This window comes from Chrysoperla carnea, chromosome 2, assembly GCF_905475395.1.
Source record: "Chrysoperla carnea chromosome 2, inChrCarn1.1, whole genome shotgun sequence".
Classification (NCBI taxonomy): Eukaryota; Metazoa; Arthropoda; class Insecta; order Neuroptera; family Chrysopidae; genus Chrysoperla; species Chrysoperla carnea.
The window spans coordinates 37,270,077-37,286,294 of NC_058338.1; the positions used below are offsets into that span (position 1 = coordinate 37,270,077).

General features: G+C 29.1%; 2 protein-coding genes across 3 annotated transcripts; one reads left to right on the forward strand and one right to left on the reverse strand.

Annotated features, from left to right (window-relative positions):
• Positions 1-235: 235 nt before the first annotated feature.
• Positions 236-4,806, reverse strand: LOC123292150 (tumor suppressor candidate 3). The gene is made up of 5 exons (XM_044872708.1): positions 4,622-4,806; positions 4,267-4,557; positions 2,267-2,699; positions 1,131-1,296; positions 236-394 (listed from the first exon to the last, which is right to left on the reverse strand). The coding sequence occupies exons 1-5, from the start codon at positions 4,700-4,702 to the stop codon at positions 379-381; spliced, it is 987 nt and encodes a 328-aa protein (XP_044728643.1). The 5' UTR covers positions 4,703-4,806; the 3' UTR covers positions 236-378.
• A 1,367-nt stretch (positions 4,807-6,173) lies between these two features.
• On the forward strand, positions 6,174-12,814 carry LOC123291387 (histone-lysine N-methyltransferase Suv4-20). 2 transcript variants are annotated; one of them, XM_044871659.1, is made up of 4 exons: positions 6,188-6,273; positions 6,369-6,461; positions 6,640-6,972; positions 10,422-12,814. In XM_044871659.1, exons 3-4 carry the CDS (start codon positions 6,655-6,657, stop codon positions 12,714-12,716), a joined length of 2,613 nt encoding a protein of 870 aa, XP_044727594.1. In that variant the 5' UTR covers positions 6,188-6,273; positions 6,369-6,461; positions 6,640-6,654; the 3' UTR covers positions 12,717-12,814. The 2 variants fall into 2 exon arrangements, with proteins under 2 accessions (XP_044727593.1, XP_044727594.1); XM_044871658.1 differs by having other exon boundaries at positions 6,174-6,461.
• Positions 12,815-16,218: the final 3,404 nt, after the last annotated feature.

A 16,218-nucleotide genomic window follows, 5' to 3' on the forward strand; every position in this document is an offset into this window, starting at 1 on the left:
AAATTTTACATGCATATATTTATTTATCTCATATATTACATATATGAGTTGAATCTTAAACTATATCAAGCTCTGCGTTAAACCCAAGCTTTAACAGAGTAATGCAAAATATAGATAATTTTTGTTCGATTTTTCTCTTAACAGAAATAATTTTTAGAGAAACTAATTACAAGTGATCATTTTTGGCAATTTATCATATAAACTTATTAAATATTAAACTTATAAAAAAATTAAATTTATAACAACCAAAAAAACTAATTTAGTTTTTATTTATTTTATTAATTGTACAAGTACAAAACAAAAACAAGAAACAATTATTTACTTTATTCAAATAAATTACTTTATTCTCTTCTCTTCTGATATTGTTGTGGAATAATTTTACTTAAATAAGAAGCTGAAACAAATAAAACTCATTTATTGTTTGTTTTCATTTGTTTCTTTTATTTTCTTAGATTAACCTGGTGGAAAAAATATTTGAGGAAAGAATAAGAAATTCTGAAAAAGTCTTAGGAACTTTGAATTTCTCAACGTTTTCGGACTAGTCTAATTCATAGTTCTTAATACTTTTTTAAAGTTTCTAAGACTTTTTCAGAGTTTCCTAAGACTTATTATGACTTATTCATTTTTCAAATATTTTTTCCACCAGGGTAGTGTGTTGCTTTCTATTATCGTGGTCATAGTACATTTTATATTAAATTATTAAATTCTTTTTGCAATTTATCATTTCTGACGTCTGTGCCAAGGCTTTTAAACGGAAACATAGAAATCAAAAAAGTCATGATAGAAGTTATCTTAATCAGAGCCAATGCAAATGTGTACAAAACTAGTAAGATACCTCTGTTGTAATTATGGAGTGTAAAGTTAAAGGGGCATAATCTCTGTGTTAAAAAAGTGGCCCTAAAACTGCATTAAATTAAGATTCTAATGACTGAATGTTTGTGCGGAAAATTCAGCCTTTTTAGAAAATTTAGAAAATAATAATTTTGAATTTTATTTAAATTTAAAAATTGTTGGTTTATTATTCCTTACCCTGTGTGAACATTTGTCAGCTAAACATTTGCTTCAGTGTAAATTAAAAGAATAAACTCTAGACGTATTATCTACTTATAATATATTGATCATGGACTTACCTATAAGGATACCCTTGTGCTTTTGAACGGAACACAGATAAAATTAATGAGAAAAATACTGAAACCAATATCAATCCAATAATAGCAAATATACGTCGTTTTCTCACATCACCTTTAGGTTGAGCAGCCTCAGTCATTAATATCATTCCTAATACAATGGCAGCATCTATTCATTTAGTCAAGAATTGTATTTTTGTAACACGATGTTATCATTTTATCATAGAGATAATACCATAGAGCTGCAAAGTCGGCGCTAAACGGTTTGATCGCTGCGAACCAAGGAGAGAGGAATGTCTACAATTTCTCTCACTTTCTACCTGGTCAAGAATTCACTTATTGCGTTCCCCGTGTCTCTACAGCTCTATGGTATTATCTTTATGGATATTTTTCATTTTACTCTTTCGATTGCAGTTTCAAAGTTTGTTTATATATTTTTATTTTTATACGTAAGACATTATTAAAGGTAAGATGAAGGTAAGATTATATTACTATTCATAATCATTTAGATTTGAAGCCAATTATTTTGAGTTGTAGACTAGATGCCCGTTAGCATATTATGCAATTGATAAATATATCGTTAGTTTAACAAATTTTTAGTCTATGAAAAGTCTTTCCGAAAAATTGTACAAGCTTAAAATTGATGAAGATCCGTTTTTTGTTTTTCTAATTGAGAAGAATAGGAATAACTGGTCTCTTTATCTATTTTACTGGGATTCTTTCTATTCATGTTGCTCTTTTGAACAATTTTTAATTTGACATATACATTTTTTACAATTTTTAGTCGTACAAAAGGTGTGAAAACTCTATATCATCAAATTTTTAACGTAACATGGAAAGATTTAAGGAGGCACACAAAATTTTTCATTTGATATTAGTAAAAATTTTTGCTTATTAGCAAATTTGTAGAAATAAATTTTAGTACAATTTATCATTTTAAGCCAAACATTTACAGATATTTACGATTTTTGGTAAAGCTTATAATAAATGAGTACGTTAATTTTGTAGATCGCTAGGGCTGCATCGTATGAGAACCTGTTTTATTTTCAATATTGAGCTCTCATACCCTCAAAAGCTATCAATCAAAATCTATCTTCAAAACATTCATTATTTAAAAATTCAAATTTTAAAAAGGATACTTAAAACCATAACTATATACGTTTCCAAAACAAATTGACCTTGTGCTGAACCATGAATATAAGCAATTGCACCATTTGGTGTTTTATGTACAAATGGTGGTCCACGGATATGATTCCACATTTGTCCTGATACCATCATAAAACAAAAACATACTGCGCCAGTACCCCATAATCGTTTGTTGTATAAAAATTCTAAATTATTGCGTCTCAAATATAAAAATCCTCCAACCATTGCAAATAACATTAACAATGCAACTGTTCCAGAATAATTTGGTGGACGGAATACACGTATTTGTATATCTGTACGTTCATTGATCCATTTTGCTATTGCATCAGCAGAGAATCCAAAACGTTGGATATCCATCGTATCATGTACCTTTGGTTTACCTTTTGGTGGAAAATGAATAAATACTGGTGCCGTGTTTATTTTTAACTGAAAAAAGGAAATAAATAAATTATAAAACCTTATTATACACTCAAAGGCAGAACTAACAGCCCACCTTTGCATTTGCAAGTTTTTTAGTGATTTTTTAATAGGCTAGAACTTCATTAATAATGAGTATATCAAGAAGAAAAAACATATTAAAGCTTGAAAAGTCTAGTTTCGAAATCTTGGAAGGAAAATTTTTTGTAGACAAAGAAAAAATTTTCTAAATATTTGAATTTTTCAAAATTGCCCATGTCTTAACCAATATCTAGTCATTTATCTTTCTGTTAGACGATCACTAATCGTATAGCGAACGGAGGGTGTACTTTGACAACTTCAATCAATCCTGTTTAAATGTCTTTCGGTATTTTAACTCGATGTTAATTGGAAAAAGTGCAAACGATAACTTTTCTAAAATCTAGTATATGCTAGTATATGCTCAAAATCACTGTAAAATGGACGATTAATTTTGTCTTTGAGTGTATACCAAAAAATTCGTTTGCCTGTTTATTACAAATAATTGTATTCGTTTCTTTAGAAGTCATAATAATTATGTAATATGTAACTCGAGCTCCGCAACTATAATCCAGAAATAACAACTACAGTCAATCTGGATTAACAATCACCTCCCATCATTGATTTTTCTATACCGCCCCACATTCCTCGTCGAGTTCAATTATATTTTATATACAGTGTCCATCCCTAATAAAATTTCAAAAGTATCCACCCCTAATAACTCTTGACCTAATGTGATTATTTTTTTGAGTGAAAGCACGTCGATTTAGATATCGAGAGAAAGTTCAAAAATGGTACACAAAGAATTTTAGGTTTAATCTCTACACTCCTGGTAGCACCCCAACTTTAAAATTTCAAATCGCATCCGCTACCTTGTTAAACCTCATTTGAAACGGCATAAAATGAAAAGACTTTAGACAACCACGTTAAACAATTCTGTAAGCTCCTTTATTTAGCTTACACTATCATATTTTTTAAAAACTTTTTGTAAATTTCACAGTTATTGGCACGTTTATGTTAAACGAGTTAAATTGTATGTGACAATTTTTAGTATCTCATAAAACTTTCACGATATGAGGTTAATCAAAATTCGGGTAAAACGTGCTAAATGAGTGTCATACACAAATAAACTTAGAATTCTGTTGTATATACTGAAAAGAAAAGGTAAATAATTTCTTTTCGCGACCATTTCAGAATAAGGGCTTCTATCTTAAAGATACTAAACATCTTCATTAAGGCTTTTAACATTTTCGGGTTTATTAATTCGAGTATATGTTTAATTATTGCAAGAAAGATTCCCTGTGCAAGAAAAAAAATATGTAAGTACACTTTAACGGGTCATTTATGAATTTAAGATTTCCATAATCTCATACAGCGAGGCAATGTGTATACATGCAAATTATACATAAATTTTCTCTTCCAGAGTTAAACAAATTTAACCATCAAATCTACAAGCTTGTCTAGCTAACTTTTATAGGAATAAGCATAATTAATTAGCGGGAGGGAAATCAGACAAAACCTTCTATAAAATAATTGGTTTAGTAATTAAGTAATTTACCGTCAAAAATACGTCAGATCCATCATCAAAATCTACAACTGCAAAGAATAATTTATTCGAATATGTTTGTGAATATCGAAAAGAATTTGCCACAATTGTAAATTCATCACTCGCATGTCTGCATATTTGACATTGTCGACTAGGTGCCATTGCTGTAAACATAATCACCACAGAATAGTTTCTTGGTGCACCTTTAACAAAATCTCGATATTTATTTCCATTGAAACGTAAGACGGCTTTCTTACTCGTCATCTCTGTTAATTGTTGTACTCGCTCTGCGAGTGACAAACCCTGAAAAATAACATAAATTAATAATTATAAAGAATACCGGTAATGTTTGCATAAAAATATTTACATTTTTACGAGTTTGTCCATCTGATAAAAGGAATAATGATAAGAATATCGACAAAATTGCACTCAAGACTAGTAACTTCATTGCACTTCTTTTATTTTCATTCAGAATGAATGAAACTAAAGAAAACTTTTTCAATTTTATCTGTTTATAATCTTGCTTCTTATATTATGACACGTCAGTTAATAATGTACCATCATGTACATATTTCCATAGACTTATAATACTAAGCGATATTATGCATTCTGCAGTGTTGCCAGCATGGTTTGATCGAAAATTACATTGTGGTAATGTTGTTATTGATCTACTACAAATTATTATTAATGTATTTTATCATAGTAGGAACTTATGATTTTGTAATGGGGTCGAATTAGCATGGGTCTGTGTGTTTTTGGCCTTTGCGATGGAGTGAACTCCACGTTATATCTTATATATTTATAATTCAAATTTTATAGACCTAAGGTGTATTTTCATGATGATGCTTGACGCTGAATTCGAGTGCTGCCACCTGACAAGAAATAAATTTTCAAATATAATTCTACATAATGATATCAATAAACCCGCGCTTATCATTTAAATATTGCAGATGACATAATATAGACAACGCGCGCATGCGCAACAAAAGAGGAAAAGCGCCTGCAATTAAATTAATGAAAAAAAAAAAAAATTAATTAATGTGAAATGTTTATAACCCAACAATTGCCAATAATAAACGAACCATCAATAATTCCTTAAAATACATTAATTAAGGAAGTGAAAAATGAAAATCAATAGTATGGGGGGCTAACTTTATGACAAGTAATTGTTTAATTAATAATAAATAAACAACGATCGAACAAATAATTTTAATGATCAAACAATGAAGATCAAACGACGAACAATGAACTAAAAAATATTTAAATTAATAAGCCCGAAAAAGAAAGCTAAATTGGAAGTCACCTCACTTATACCATAGAGAACAAAATTAAAGTTATTCAAATGGCAAGGCGGGAATTCAAATGTCGAAATTTCCATCAAGCGGCCTCAGATTTTCTACTGAAACGACCAATATCTATATCTAAAGGATGTAAAGTTTTTCAAATAATTTGCTTAAGTAGACGGATTTTACAGAGTATTTCTTATAAACTATTGCTATAAAGTATTTTATTTAAAAAAATAAATTTTTATTTTATACTTATATAAAATAATATAATATCATTAAAACGTTTAATAAATTTCCAGTGATCTCGCATTTGTATAATTTTTAACATTTTAAATTTGTTAAATATTAAAAGCAAAAATATTTTTATAAATTGCAGAAAATATAGTAAATACACAATAATTAATATGTATATGTATAACGAATAAGTACGAAATATGCTTTCAACAGTTTCAACTCCATTTCCAATTGCAATAGCATAAGCAATGTACTCTTAAAAATTTGATGAAATAATTTTAATTTTAAATAATAGATATTTTTTATAAATGATTTATATTATCATAAATCATATGAAATCAAAGAATATCAATCACTAAAGATTTATTCAAATAATATACATAATTACATACTATAAGACCGTATCTGCCATGATTGATTTTTAGCGTCTCTGTGTTTCTGATTATAGCAAAGTTCGCGGATTATGTATAAATTGTACAAGCATAAAGTTGACTTAGGGGTAATATAAGTAATTAATAAAATGGTTTTTAATATTTTTAATCAATTTTAGTATGATTTATTCACATGTCCTATAAACTCTTGTTTGACGTGTAGGGCATTGTGTTGAAATAGCAGCCATTTGTTTGTACCATCAGGAACTTTGCTAAAATAAAAATGGAAATGTTTTGATACAGTTTTACTGTAAATGTAAGCTAAATAACTGTTTTATTAAATTTTATTTAATTTAATTAATATTTTGAGTTCAAACCATTTTTGACATATACAAAAAACAAAGTAATTTTGACAGTGACCTTGAAATTAAAGTGAAAAAATGGTGATATGTAAGATTAATTTACGAAATTTGTTTTTTCTTTTTATAATCTAGTTATAGGTAGACAGAATGGTTGTGGATTTGGCTCCTCGTTCTGTACCTCATAAAATGCAGGCCACGGGGATGTCACCCCGAGAACTGTCAGAGAATGATGATCTTGCTACATCGATTGTATTGGATCCACATTTGGGTTTCACTACACATAAAATGAACATACGATATCGTCCTATTAAAGCTAACGTTAATGAATTACGTAATATCATTACTGAATTTATTCGTACACAAAATTATGAACGAGCTTATGCTAAAATATCGAGGGGAGAATGGATACCACGGGGCAATTCACATACAAGATCCAAATTACAACAGGAGAGACTTAAAGATCATGTAAGTATCGTATCTTTTAATTTGTTGAAAATTACTTGAGTTATTTTTAAAAGAATTGTAAAATTATTCTTCTGAAGATCGTTGAAGTAATTTATCCAATTCTTTTTTGAACTTAAATGTTACAAACATAAATACTTTCCTTAATACTCTCCCAAATCTTTATTCATACTTATCTGATTATTTCATCATAAAGGCTTTTCGTACACATTTGTGCGTCTTAGCGTGTTTTAGACTGAGTTACAAAATAAGCTAGTTGAGTCGAACTAATTTTGTTTACAATTTTTTAAAACTACATACGACCTTCACTGGAGATCATGTAGCCTCACCCTTATTTTAGCCAAATATGATTATTTATCGTTCCTTGAAATTAAGACTTCTACACTTGAATGCATTTTTTAAATTGTTTATAAAACTACAGGTTTTAAAGATTTTTTTAAGCGAAATTGCCGTAACAGAAATATAATAATTTCTATTCAGGTGGTGCTACTAAAGGTTTGTTTTATAATTAAGTTTTTCGTATTTTTTATATCTCTGATGAATGTTTTTAAACACCCCATAAAAAATTTATAAGAAAATCTCATCTGTAAATCAGTTATTTAGAAATTATTTTTTTCAACTTAGTTACAAATATTTTTGTACATTTTAATTTAAATATTTTTTTGTAATTAGGATGAAATTTTCTATACAAATTTTATGTATTATGGTATGGTCTTCTAAAATTATAGATACTGAAAATTTTGTCGGATTGTAGTTTCAAAACGAAGCTCTGAGCTGATACCTACAATATAATCCGATCTAGTTTTATTTTCAAAATGTTTCTATTTTGTCGGCTGAATTAATTTTGATAATGTCCAATCAAACCTTCGACTTCGGCCAAAAATAACATCTTCGGCTTAGATCAATATGAGCAGACTTTATCCTCGAATTCGCTCTTTTTTTTGGAAATTTGAATGTAGGAATAAAATATATTTTTTTCTCTCTACAAATTCTATTACTTGAATAAATTTTCTAAAAAATATAAACATTGAAACACTTTCTGACGAAAATCAAGAAAATTCTTGATCAATTTTTGTTAAAATTATCGTGGAAAATTCATCAAGCTTAGATGTAGTAATAACATGGGTATGGATACGAGCTTCCAAATAAAAAAGAGATAAAAAAAAAGTGCCGGATTTGCGATAGGTATTTATGGTTTGCCACCATCAAAAACTAATCAGGTTGGAAAATTAATTGACATTTACATGATTCAAATTTATTAAAGCTTCGGCGTATTTCATAATCCATTTTGATCCTGATGACATGTGTGTTTAAAAAAAGTGTATTTAATAGATGAAAATGTTTAAAGCAAAATAGCAGCTAACCCGATTATAAAAAAACAAAGACGATAATTGCTTTCGGTATGATAATATCTTAAAGAGGCGAATGATTGATCTACGCTGGGGCAGTCATGCTGGAAATGACCTTTGAAGTTAAACTACATCAGTTTTGCACATTTTAAAATACCACATTTACATGTTTTCTATTGCTTTCGTGTGCACATTTTTCTTGATTTCTGTTTGCCTTTTTGGCTACGATTTATACATATTTATAAAAAATCATTTATTTTTTTTATCTTTCAGCTGTATTTTAAATTTCATTAAGTGTATATTTTGTTGGTCGTAATTGAGTACACGTAAATTTATATTTTAAAATTTATTCATTAACGTTTATGGCTCTTGTATTTCTAAAAAAATTTTAATAAAATTATTACAAATTCACACAATTACTCGATACATATAATTCTCAATAAGAAAGACAAAGAAATCATAAAAAATATCAATAAACTAGGGTTTGATAGGGAACATCGAAATGAGAATTTTGCGATAGGGAACATATAAAAAAATTTTAGCCGCGATTGTCGGAAAATTTCCGAGAAATAAAAAAATCTTCAAAAATTCAACTTTTAATTGTTATTTTTCGGAAACAGCCCGAGGAAAGGGGTTACAAATACCACGAGCCATCCGATTGCCTGTCCAGGTCTATATCTACGTGCCATTGTTTTGACTAAAGCAAAACATTTTTTAATAAAAACTACCGAGTATGTTTCAAATTTATAATGTTGACCATTTATTGTTATGAAATATGATTTCGCAACAACCTATGGAGAAAATACTTGTCCATACATTTTATTATAATACGTGTACCCAACTATGTTGGTTTAGAGAGCAAATTTGGTTTTTCAAATTTGCTTCCTTATTATCTTAAAATTACATTGTCTGAATTATTAAATAAATTACAACATTTTTTTCCATATTCAATCTAAATAAATAAATATCAGGGATTCAAATTGTTTTTATTAAATGAATTTAAACTAACGTTAGTACTAATAGCAACTTGTGACTTCGTTTTGGCAAGTCTAAATCATTTCTTATTTGAGAAATTCTGGAGAATGGAATGCTTTCTTTCTCGGCATCCCGAAAATTTATAATTGCACCACAATCTTAAGATTGAACTGTTTTTTGTTTACGAAGTATAGATTACGAAGCCAAAAATTTTACATAATTTATTTTTTTTTAGGAAATTCTACTTTTACATTTTTTAATAAGTTTCGCACAAAAAAGAGATTGATTTTGTTTTTCGTTTCTGTAGAAGCAGTATTAAATTAAAGCTTGCCTGCCTCATTCATTTTATTTATTCGAAGAAAGCATTCAATAGAATGTAGATTTTGGGCATATTACATATTATATCCGGACTAAATTATGAATTGTGTTAGTATTCGTGATAAATTAGGCCTTGTACTAGCTTTCGTAAAGAATTAGAAATTATACTAGATTTCGAATAAACTTGTATATTAGCCCCGGTGCACGTTGAAATTCATCTTACAATGTGCGTAAGAAAATATTGTTGTAAATAGGTTTGTGTACATTACAAAATGTACTGTAACTAACTCGCTTTAATGTCGATTTAATACTTCAACGTTGCATTCGTAAAATTAATACTTACTCATCCTTGGATCCCTGATACAAATCGTCTTAATTTTTGAAAAATCTCCAATGAAAAATATTTTTGTTGCATTTAGTAAACTCAAGTAACAAATTTAAGGGGCTTCATAAACCTAGGGATACTAGCAAAAATTAAAAAAGATTGAATATCGTTCGCGAAAAAGTAATTTCATGGAAACTATGAACGGGTGCCGTTTGAAAAAAACATTGATTTGGAGATGCGGTTGAACTTTTTATCGCGCATGATGTCACAAGGACTCTAAGTATGTTAAATGTTGTAATTTCGTCAATTTTAAAGATTTTGAAATTTTCAGAAAATATAGCTGAAAGATTATATAAACGAAGTCTTTTTTTTTTGTCATACCTAGGTCTTGGTTTATGCAGCTCCTTAATATTAAAACAAATTCAAAATTTAATTAATTTATTTATCATAAAAACAAATATTAACATTATATTTTATTCGTTTAGATTTATAGGTATTTAAGAGTATTTGACAAAGATTCAGGATTCGTGATCGAACCATGCTTTCGGTATTCATTAGAAGGGCAGAAAGGTGCGAAAGTATCATCGACAAAAAAATGGTTCAAAAACGAAAAAATCGAATTTTTGGTTGGATGTATCGCCGAATTAACAGAAGAAGAAGAAGGACAATTATTACATCCAGGCAAAAATGATTTTTCAGTTATGTACAGTTGTAGAAAAAATTGTGCCCAATTATGGTTAGGACCAGCCGCATATATAAATCATGATTGTCGTGCAAATTGTAAATTTGTTGCAACCGGTAGAGATACTGCTTGCGTAAAAGTATTACGTGATATTGAAGTTGGTGAAGAAATAACATGTTTTTATGGTGAGGATTTTTTTGGAGATAACAATTGCTATTGCGAATGTGAGACTTGCGAACGACGTGGAATGGGTGCATTCGCAAAGGAAAAATCACAGAATGAAGAAATGGTTAAAGGCTATCGTTTACGTGAAACGGATAATCGTTTAAATCGTACTAAACCGAATAAAAATAATCAAAAAATACAGATGTTAGATAAAGCCAGTATTGAAAATAATAATACAAATGAACCTGTTGAGAAAGTTGTCACACCACTAAGTATGCGAGAACTTCGACAAAAAGGTTTAACAAAATATGATGCGGAGTTATTAATTGCCCAAGGTTGCAAATTTTCGGATATTGATGAAGAAACAAATCGCAAAGGTTCAATAACAAATGTACGAAATGGATCGTTATTAAACGATAATGAGAATATTAGAACACGAGAACGCCGAAGTGTACGCCGAATTCAATCTGGTTGGGATGAACAGCATAATACAACATCAAACTCACAAACAACAACGCGTGCATCTCGCTTACAACAACGAAATGCTCGGCTTGCAAACCAAGATATTAGTCGATCGTTGTCAGGGCGGCAAACTTTATCGAGGTCTAGTATGTTAGATGAATGTCAAAGTAATTCCAGCAGTTGTACAGGAAGTATCAGTGAACATGATTTAGTGAGTGATGCCACACAAAGGTGTACAATTTTTAATGGTGTACATGAAAGTGGACAGTTGCATCCGCGACAACAAAATGTTAATTCCTCAGGTATCATGTTACGAAATCATAAGAGACTTACTGAACCAGTCACATTGACACCTGAATGTCCGTCAAAAAGTGGTAATAAACTTAGTAGTAGTAATAATGATATTACAAATTCTAGCAGTAATTTAGAACATTTAAAAAATTGTGAAAAAATTCCACGTTTAGAGTTAAAAGTTGAAGAAATGGTTAGAACGAATTTAACAACCGCCGAAGAATCATCAACCAATAGTGTTAATGTAGATAATAATACCGATAAAAAATCAGTTGCAAAAACTCAAGTTGAACGACGAAGTAACGGCCAATTTGCACCAAAAATTCCTTCATCTTCATTAAATAGTTTAACATTATCTACACGTCAGCCGCGTACTACAACAATTAAAACACAATCCAAAATAGGATTAACTGCTGCACCGATGTCTTCAATACTGCATCGACCGATAACGAGGGCAGAAACACGTTGTAATAGTAATGCATCATCAACCGAACTTAGTGTTAGTGGTATAAACAGTGATGTGTATGAATTTAGCGAACCTGCAGAAAATAAAGATACAAGCGCTAATGTGATAATCCAAACATCAAACAGTGAAGAAACTGTATCAACAATCGGAGCTAATAATATTCCGGAAATAAACTGTGATTTGAAGCAAGATACTGCCAATGGTAATTGTGTTAGTACTCAATTAGGTGGGCAAGATAATGATAATAGTCGAGTAACACTTCAAACAGAGAATCATTCAACCAGTGCCGGAAATGATGATGCTAATAAAATTGAAACCTCAAACGAGGAATCTTCAAAAGTGGCATCATCTCCAACGGCAGTCACCTCATCCAGTGAACCACCACGAATTTCGGGTGGTCGTTTAAAGTTAACACTACGTATGAAACGTAGTCCCGTACTGGATGAGGTAATTGAATCTGGTTTAAGTGAAGATAATTATAAGACTGAATATGAAGTGTTACGTGTTGAGGGAGTTGATAGTGATCATCGATCATTCAGTAGTACGAATTCACATCGAAAAAAACGCCATAAAGCTAAAGATCGTCGGCGTGAACGGCGTTTGAAACGCAGTACACAAGATCCGATTATATTACATCCTCCAATGAAAAGACTGCGGCTCATATTCGGGAATGAGACGCATACTATCGATATCCCGTCCACCAGTGCCAACTGACTAACACAATACCTAGCCACCACATTACGCTTCTCCTGGCAAGCGCTGCTAGGGCTTTAAATATGTTTTTTTTAAATAAATCAGCATGAATCATTTATTTGCACATTTTTAAATTCATCAAGATTTTTCATATTTCATTTTATTTATTATATTATTTTGTTTCTTTTAATATCATTTTCAACCAATTTGCATTATAGAATTTTATGTATTTAATTTTTATATTTGATTCAATAAATATTTTTAACTTGTATTGTAAAAAAAAAAATGGGAGCGTTTTCTTTTTGATTGGAAAAAGTACTGGTTGTTATTGCTTAAACCTTGAATTTCATTCGAGATTTTCTAATATTAATTATTGTTATTAAGTTGCCACTAATTTAATTATACTTTTTTATCGGATATACATACACTCACACCGATTCCATTTGAATAGATTTGTAGAAAATAAAGGTTTTTAAATTTATAGTTATCATAAAATCAAAGGTACCTTTTTATTTCTTGAAATTATCATGTAGGGTAAAATAGGTCTTAAAGATAATCAATTAGTCAAAATATTGTCCTTTTTTATTTCTGGAGTCAGTATGGACAAATTGCCATACAAAATTCTTTTTTGATGTTCGATTGAAGGTCCGATTTTAAAATGACATTAATTCATTTATTGTTAATTTTAAGTAAAAATGTAGACAGCTTTGATTTAAAAATAGTACTTAGAAAACAATCAAAAGAAAACGTTCTAATTTGAAATAATTGGCTTTTTAGCAAAATTATGTTAAATTTACATGCAATTAAACACCAGTTTAATGATCAAATTTGAAGTGACTAGTGTTGGTTTTTCTTCACTTTTATGGTTTTAATTTTTGTTAAAGATAAAACGAATATAAGTTTTTATAAAAAAAAGTATTCAAGTTTACTTCTTGTGTATACGTGAGTACACAATTTGTGTGTTTTTAGTTTCCCAAATTTCGAATAAATAACGACTTAAAGATTTTACTTAAAGATCTACCAATCAACCCTGCATTATGCCGTTTCAATTCGACTCAAAACTATTTCCAAGAGGTATTAAAAGTACTCTTATAAATTTATTCACATCTTTTGCAAAATAAACGAACTTCTACGTAGGGTTATTTTTATAAGGCTGGCCTTTAAAATTAAGTTTCAAAAATTATTTATGAAAGTAGAAGAATAGGATAATGACTGATACTGAAATATATTTGATATAAACTGAGGTTTAATGCATATATAAACAAATCAAAAGATGGTGGGTAAAATTGAGTGTTTTTCGGCGGATAAAATACCGATTTGAATTGTATTTTAATTTTTACCTATCATTCAAATTGTTCTGAGTATAAAATATTTATACTTTAAACTTATATTAAAATTCAACACAATAAATTGGGTTTATATATGTAGGACCAGTCAAAGCAGCCGGGCAATCATCTAAAAAAGTTGTAAAAGTTCTTTTTTTGACAAATTTAGTTCACATATAGGTATTTTCCTACTCGTGTCAGAAGTAGGTAGAATATGGCGAAAAAATTATAATAAAATAATAATATACTAAAATTTCAAATTGAAACCACATTTCGTTTTTTAGTTTTCGTGATAACGGGCAAACGGAAATGGACTAATTAGGTGATTTTATGAACATTTGTACTAAAATTTTGTTTGCAACTTCGATATTTCTAAGCGTTACCAAATTGAGATTAAACTTACTCTGATATATTTCATATATACAGGGTATAAAAATTAACTGGCCACATTTTAAAACTAAATTAAATATAAGATATGGACACTTCCTTTTCAGATTTAAACAAGTCTTTGATTCTTCTAATCGTAAGCAAAATGCCCTTCATTATGCACTTCGATAACAAAACCATTTCTTATCTATCAATAGTGTCAATTGTATTTTATATTAAAAAATAGCGCCAACATTTTTCAATCGATGTATTATGGTTAATGTTATAAAAAGTTATGAGAAGTGTGAAAAATTGTTTATAATATACCCTTTGGAGGAAATTCGCTAAAAAAAGGCAAACATGTCAGTGTAATATTTTTTTTAAATTTCTTATTTGAACAAATGCTGTGTTTTCTTTTACGGTAACCGGAATATCATAAAGCAACGAAATAGAAAGTTACAGCCGTATGTTAAATACTTTCTAAAGTCAATAACATTGCCCAAGAGCTAAAATTAAAATACAACTTACATTCAACACTCATGAACGTGATCAACGAAAAACATCCCAATTTTTTACCACCTCTTTTCAAAGCGAACAATAATCATGTATGAAACGGTGAAAATGATATTTTATTTGTGCAAGACATGTTTTTGTCTATACGTAACAATTTTTTAAAAGTATTTTTCAACAATAAAAGTTAGTGTAATTTGAACAACAACAAAAGACATTTAAAACTATAGTGTTTTGAAAGAGCAGGAAGTTTGGAAAGAAAGTATTATAAAATAATATTACTGTTGATTTTAAATGTTTCGTATAAATATCTAAATAAAAAATGTAATTCTGGATAAAAATCGAAACGTAATTGTAATAAAGTGACGATTGAAAAAAAGTAATAATTTCCAATAATTGGTCTATGTACAAAAATTGCCATGCTTATTTTGAAAAGTTATTTTTGTCTGGAATAAAACAACACGAATATTTTTCAGTATAAGTTCAATTCTACAAAATAAAATGAATATTCGAAAAGTATTGATTAACAAAATTGAAGAACATAAAATTTTGAATAAAAATTATATGTAATTTTTATTATAAAACCCACTTTGGTCTTTGTTGGCTCGATTAGACTTTTGTATTTAAAAATGTTTGGATAATTAAACTGACCCAAAAACGTATCTGTCCATCTTTCTGAAATTCTGGATTAAAATAGTTGCTTGATGAATAAATCAAAGCCTCCAAGGATGTTACGACCTAAAAATTCGGATTTTTAAGATCTAATTATTTGAAGCCGATCTTTTATAAGATTTTAATTCTGCGTATGAACTAAGTATACTTTTTGAACTTCAAATTTCAAAGCTATCCAACATTAAACATCAAAACGGGCCAGATAGGTATTCTAGATCAATACTGGTTCGCTTAAGCGTAACTCAGGCTATATTCATAATTGATTGTTGCATAAATTGACCTTAAATGATCAATTTTTACTTGTTTTAATGTAAGGATTTGTTTAGAAACTTTTGATTTCAGCTAGGTTTTGTAAAAATAAATAAAAATATTTAACAAAATATTTTTATTGTGATTCCTGAAGATGATACATTTTAACAAAATGCATAATACAATCCAAAGAAATGCTCATTTCAATTTGAATAAGGTTTGGTTAAGTTGAACAGATTTGTCATCAATGTCACAACTCAATCGGAGTCCTGAGGATCATTATGTTATCCTGTATATAAAAATCATTAATCTCTCTTTTAACTTCGCTTTGAACCATTTCCAGCTTTTAACAAAGCTCATTATTTTCTCGATGTCTATTTCTGCCGATTCTTCCGGAATAT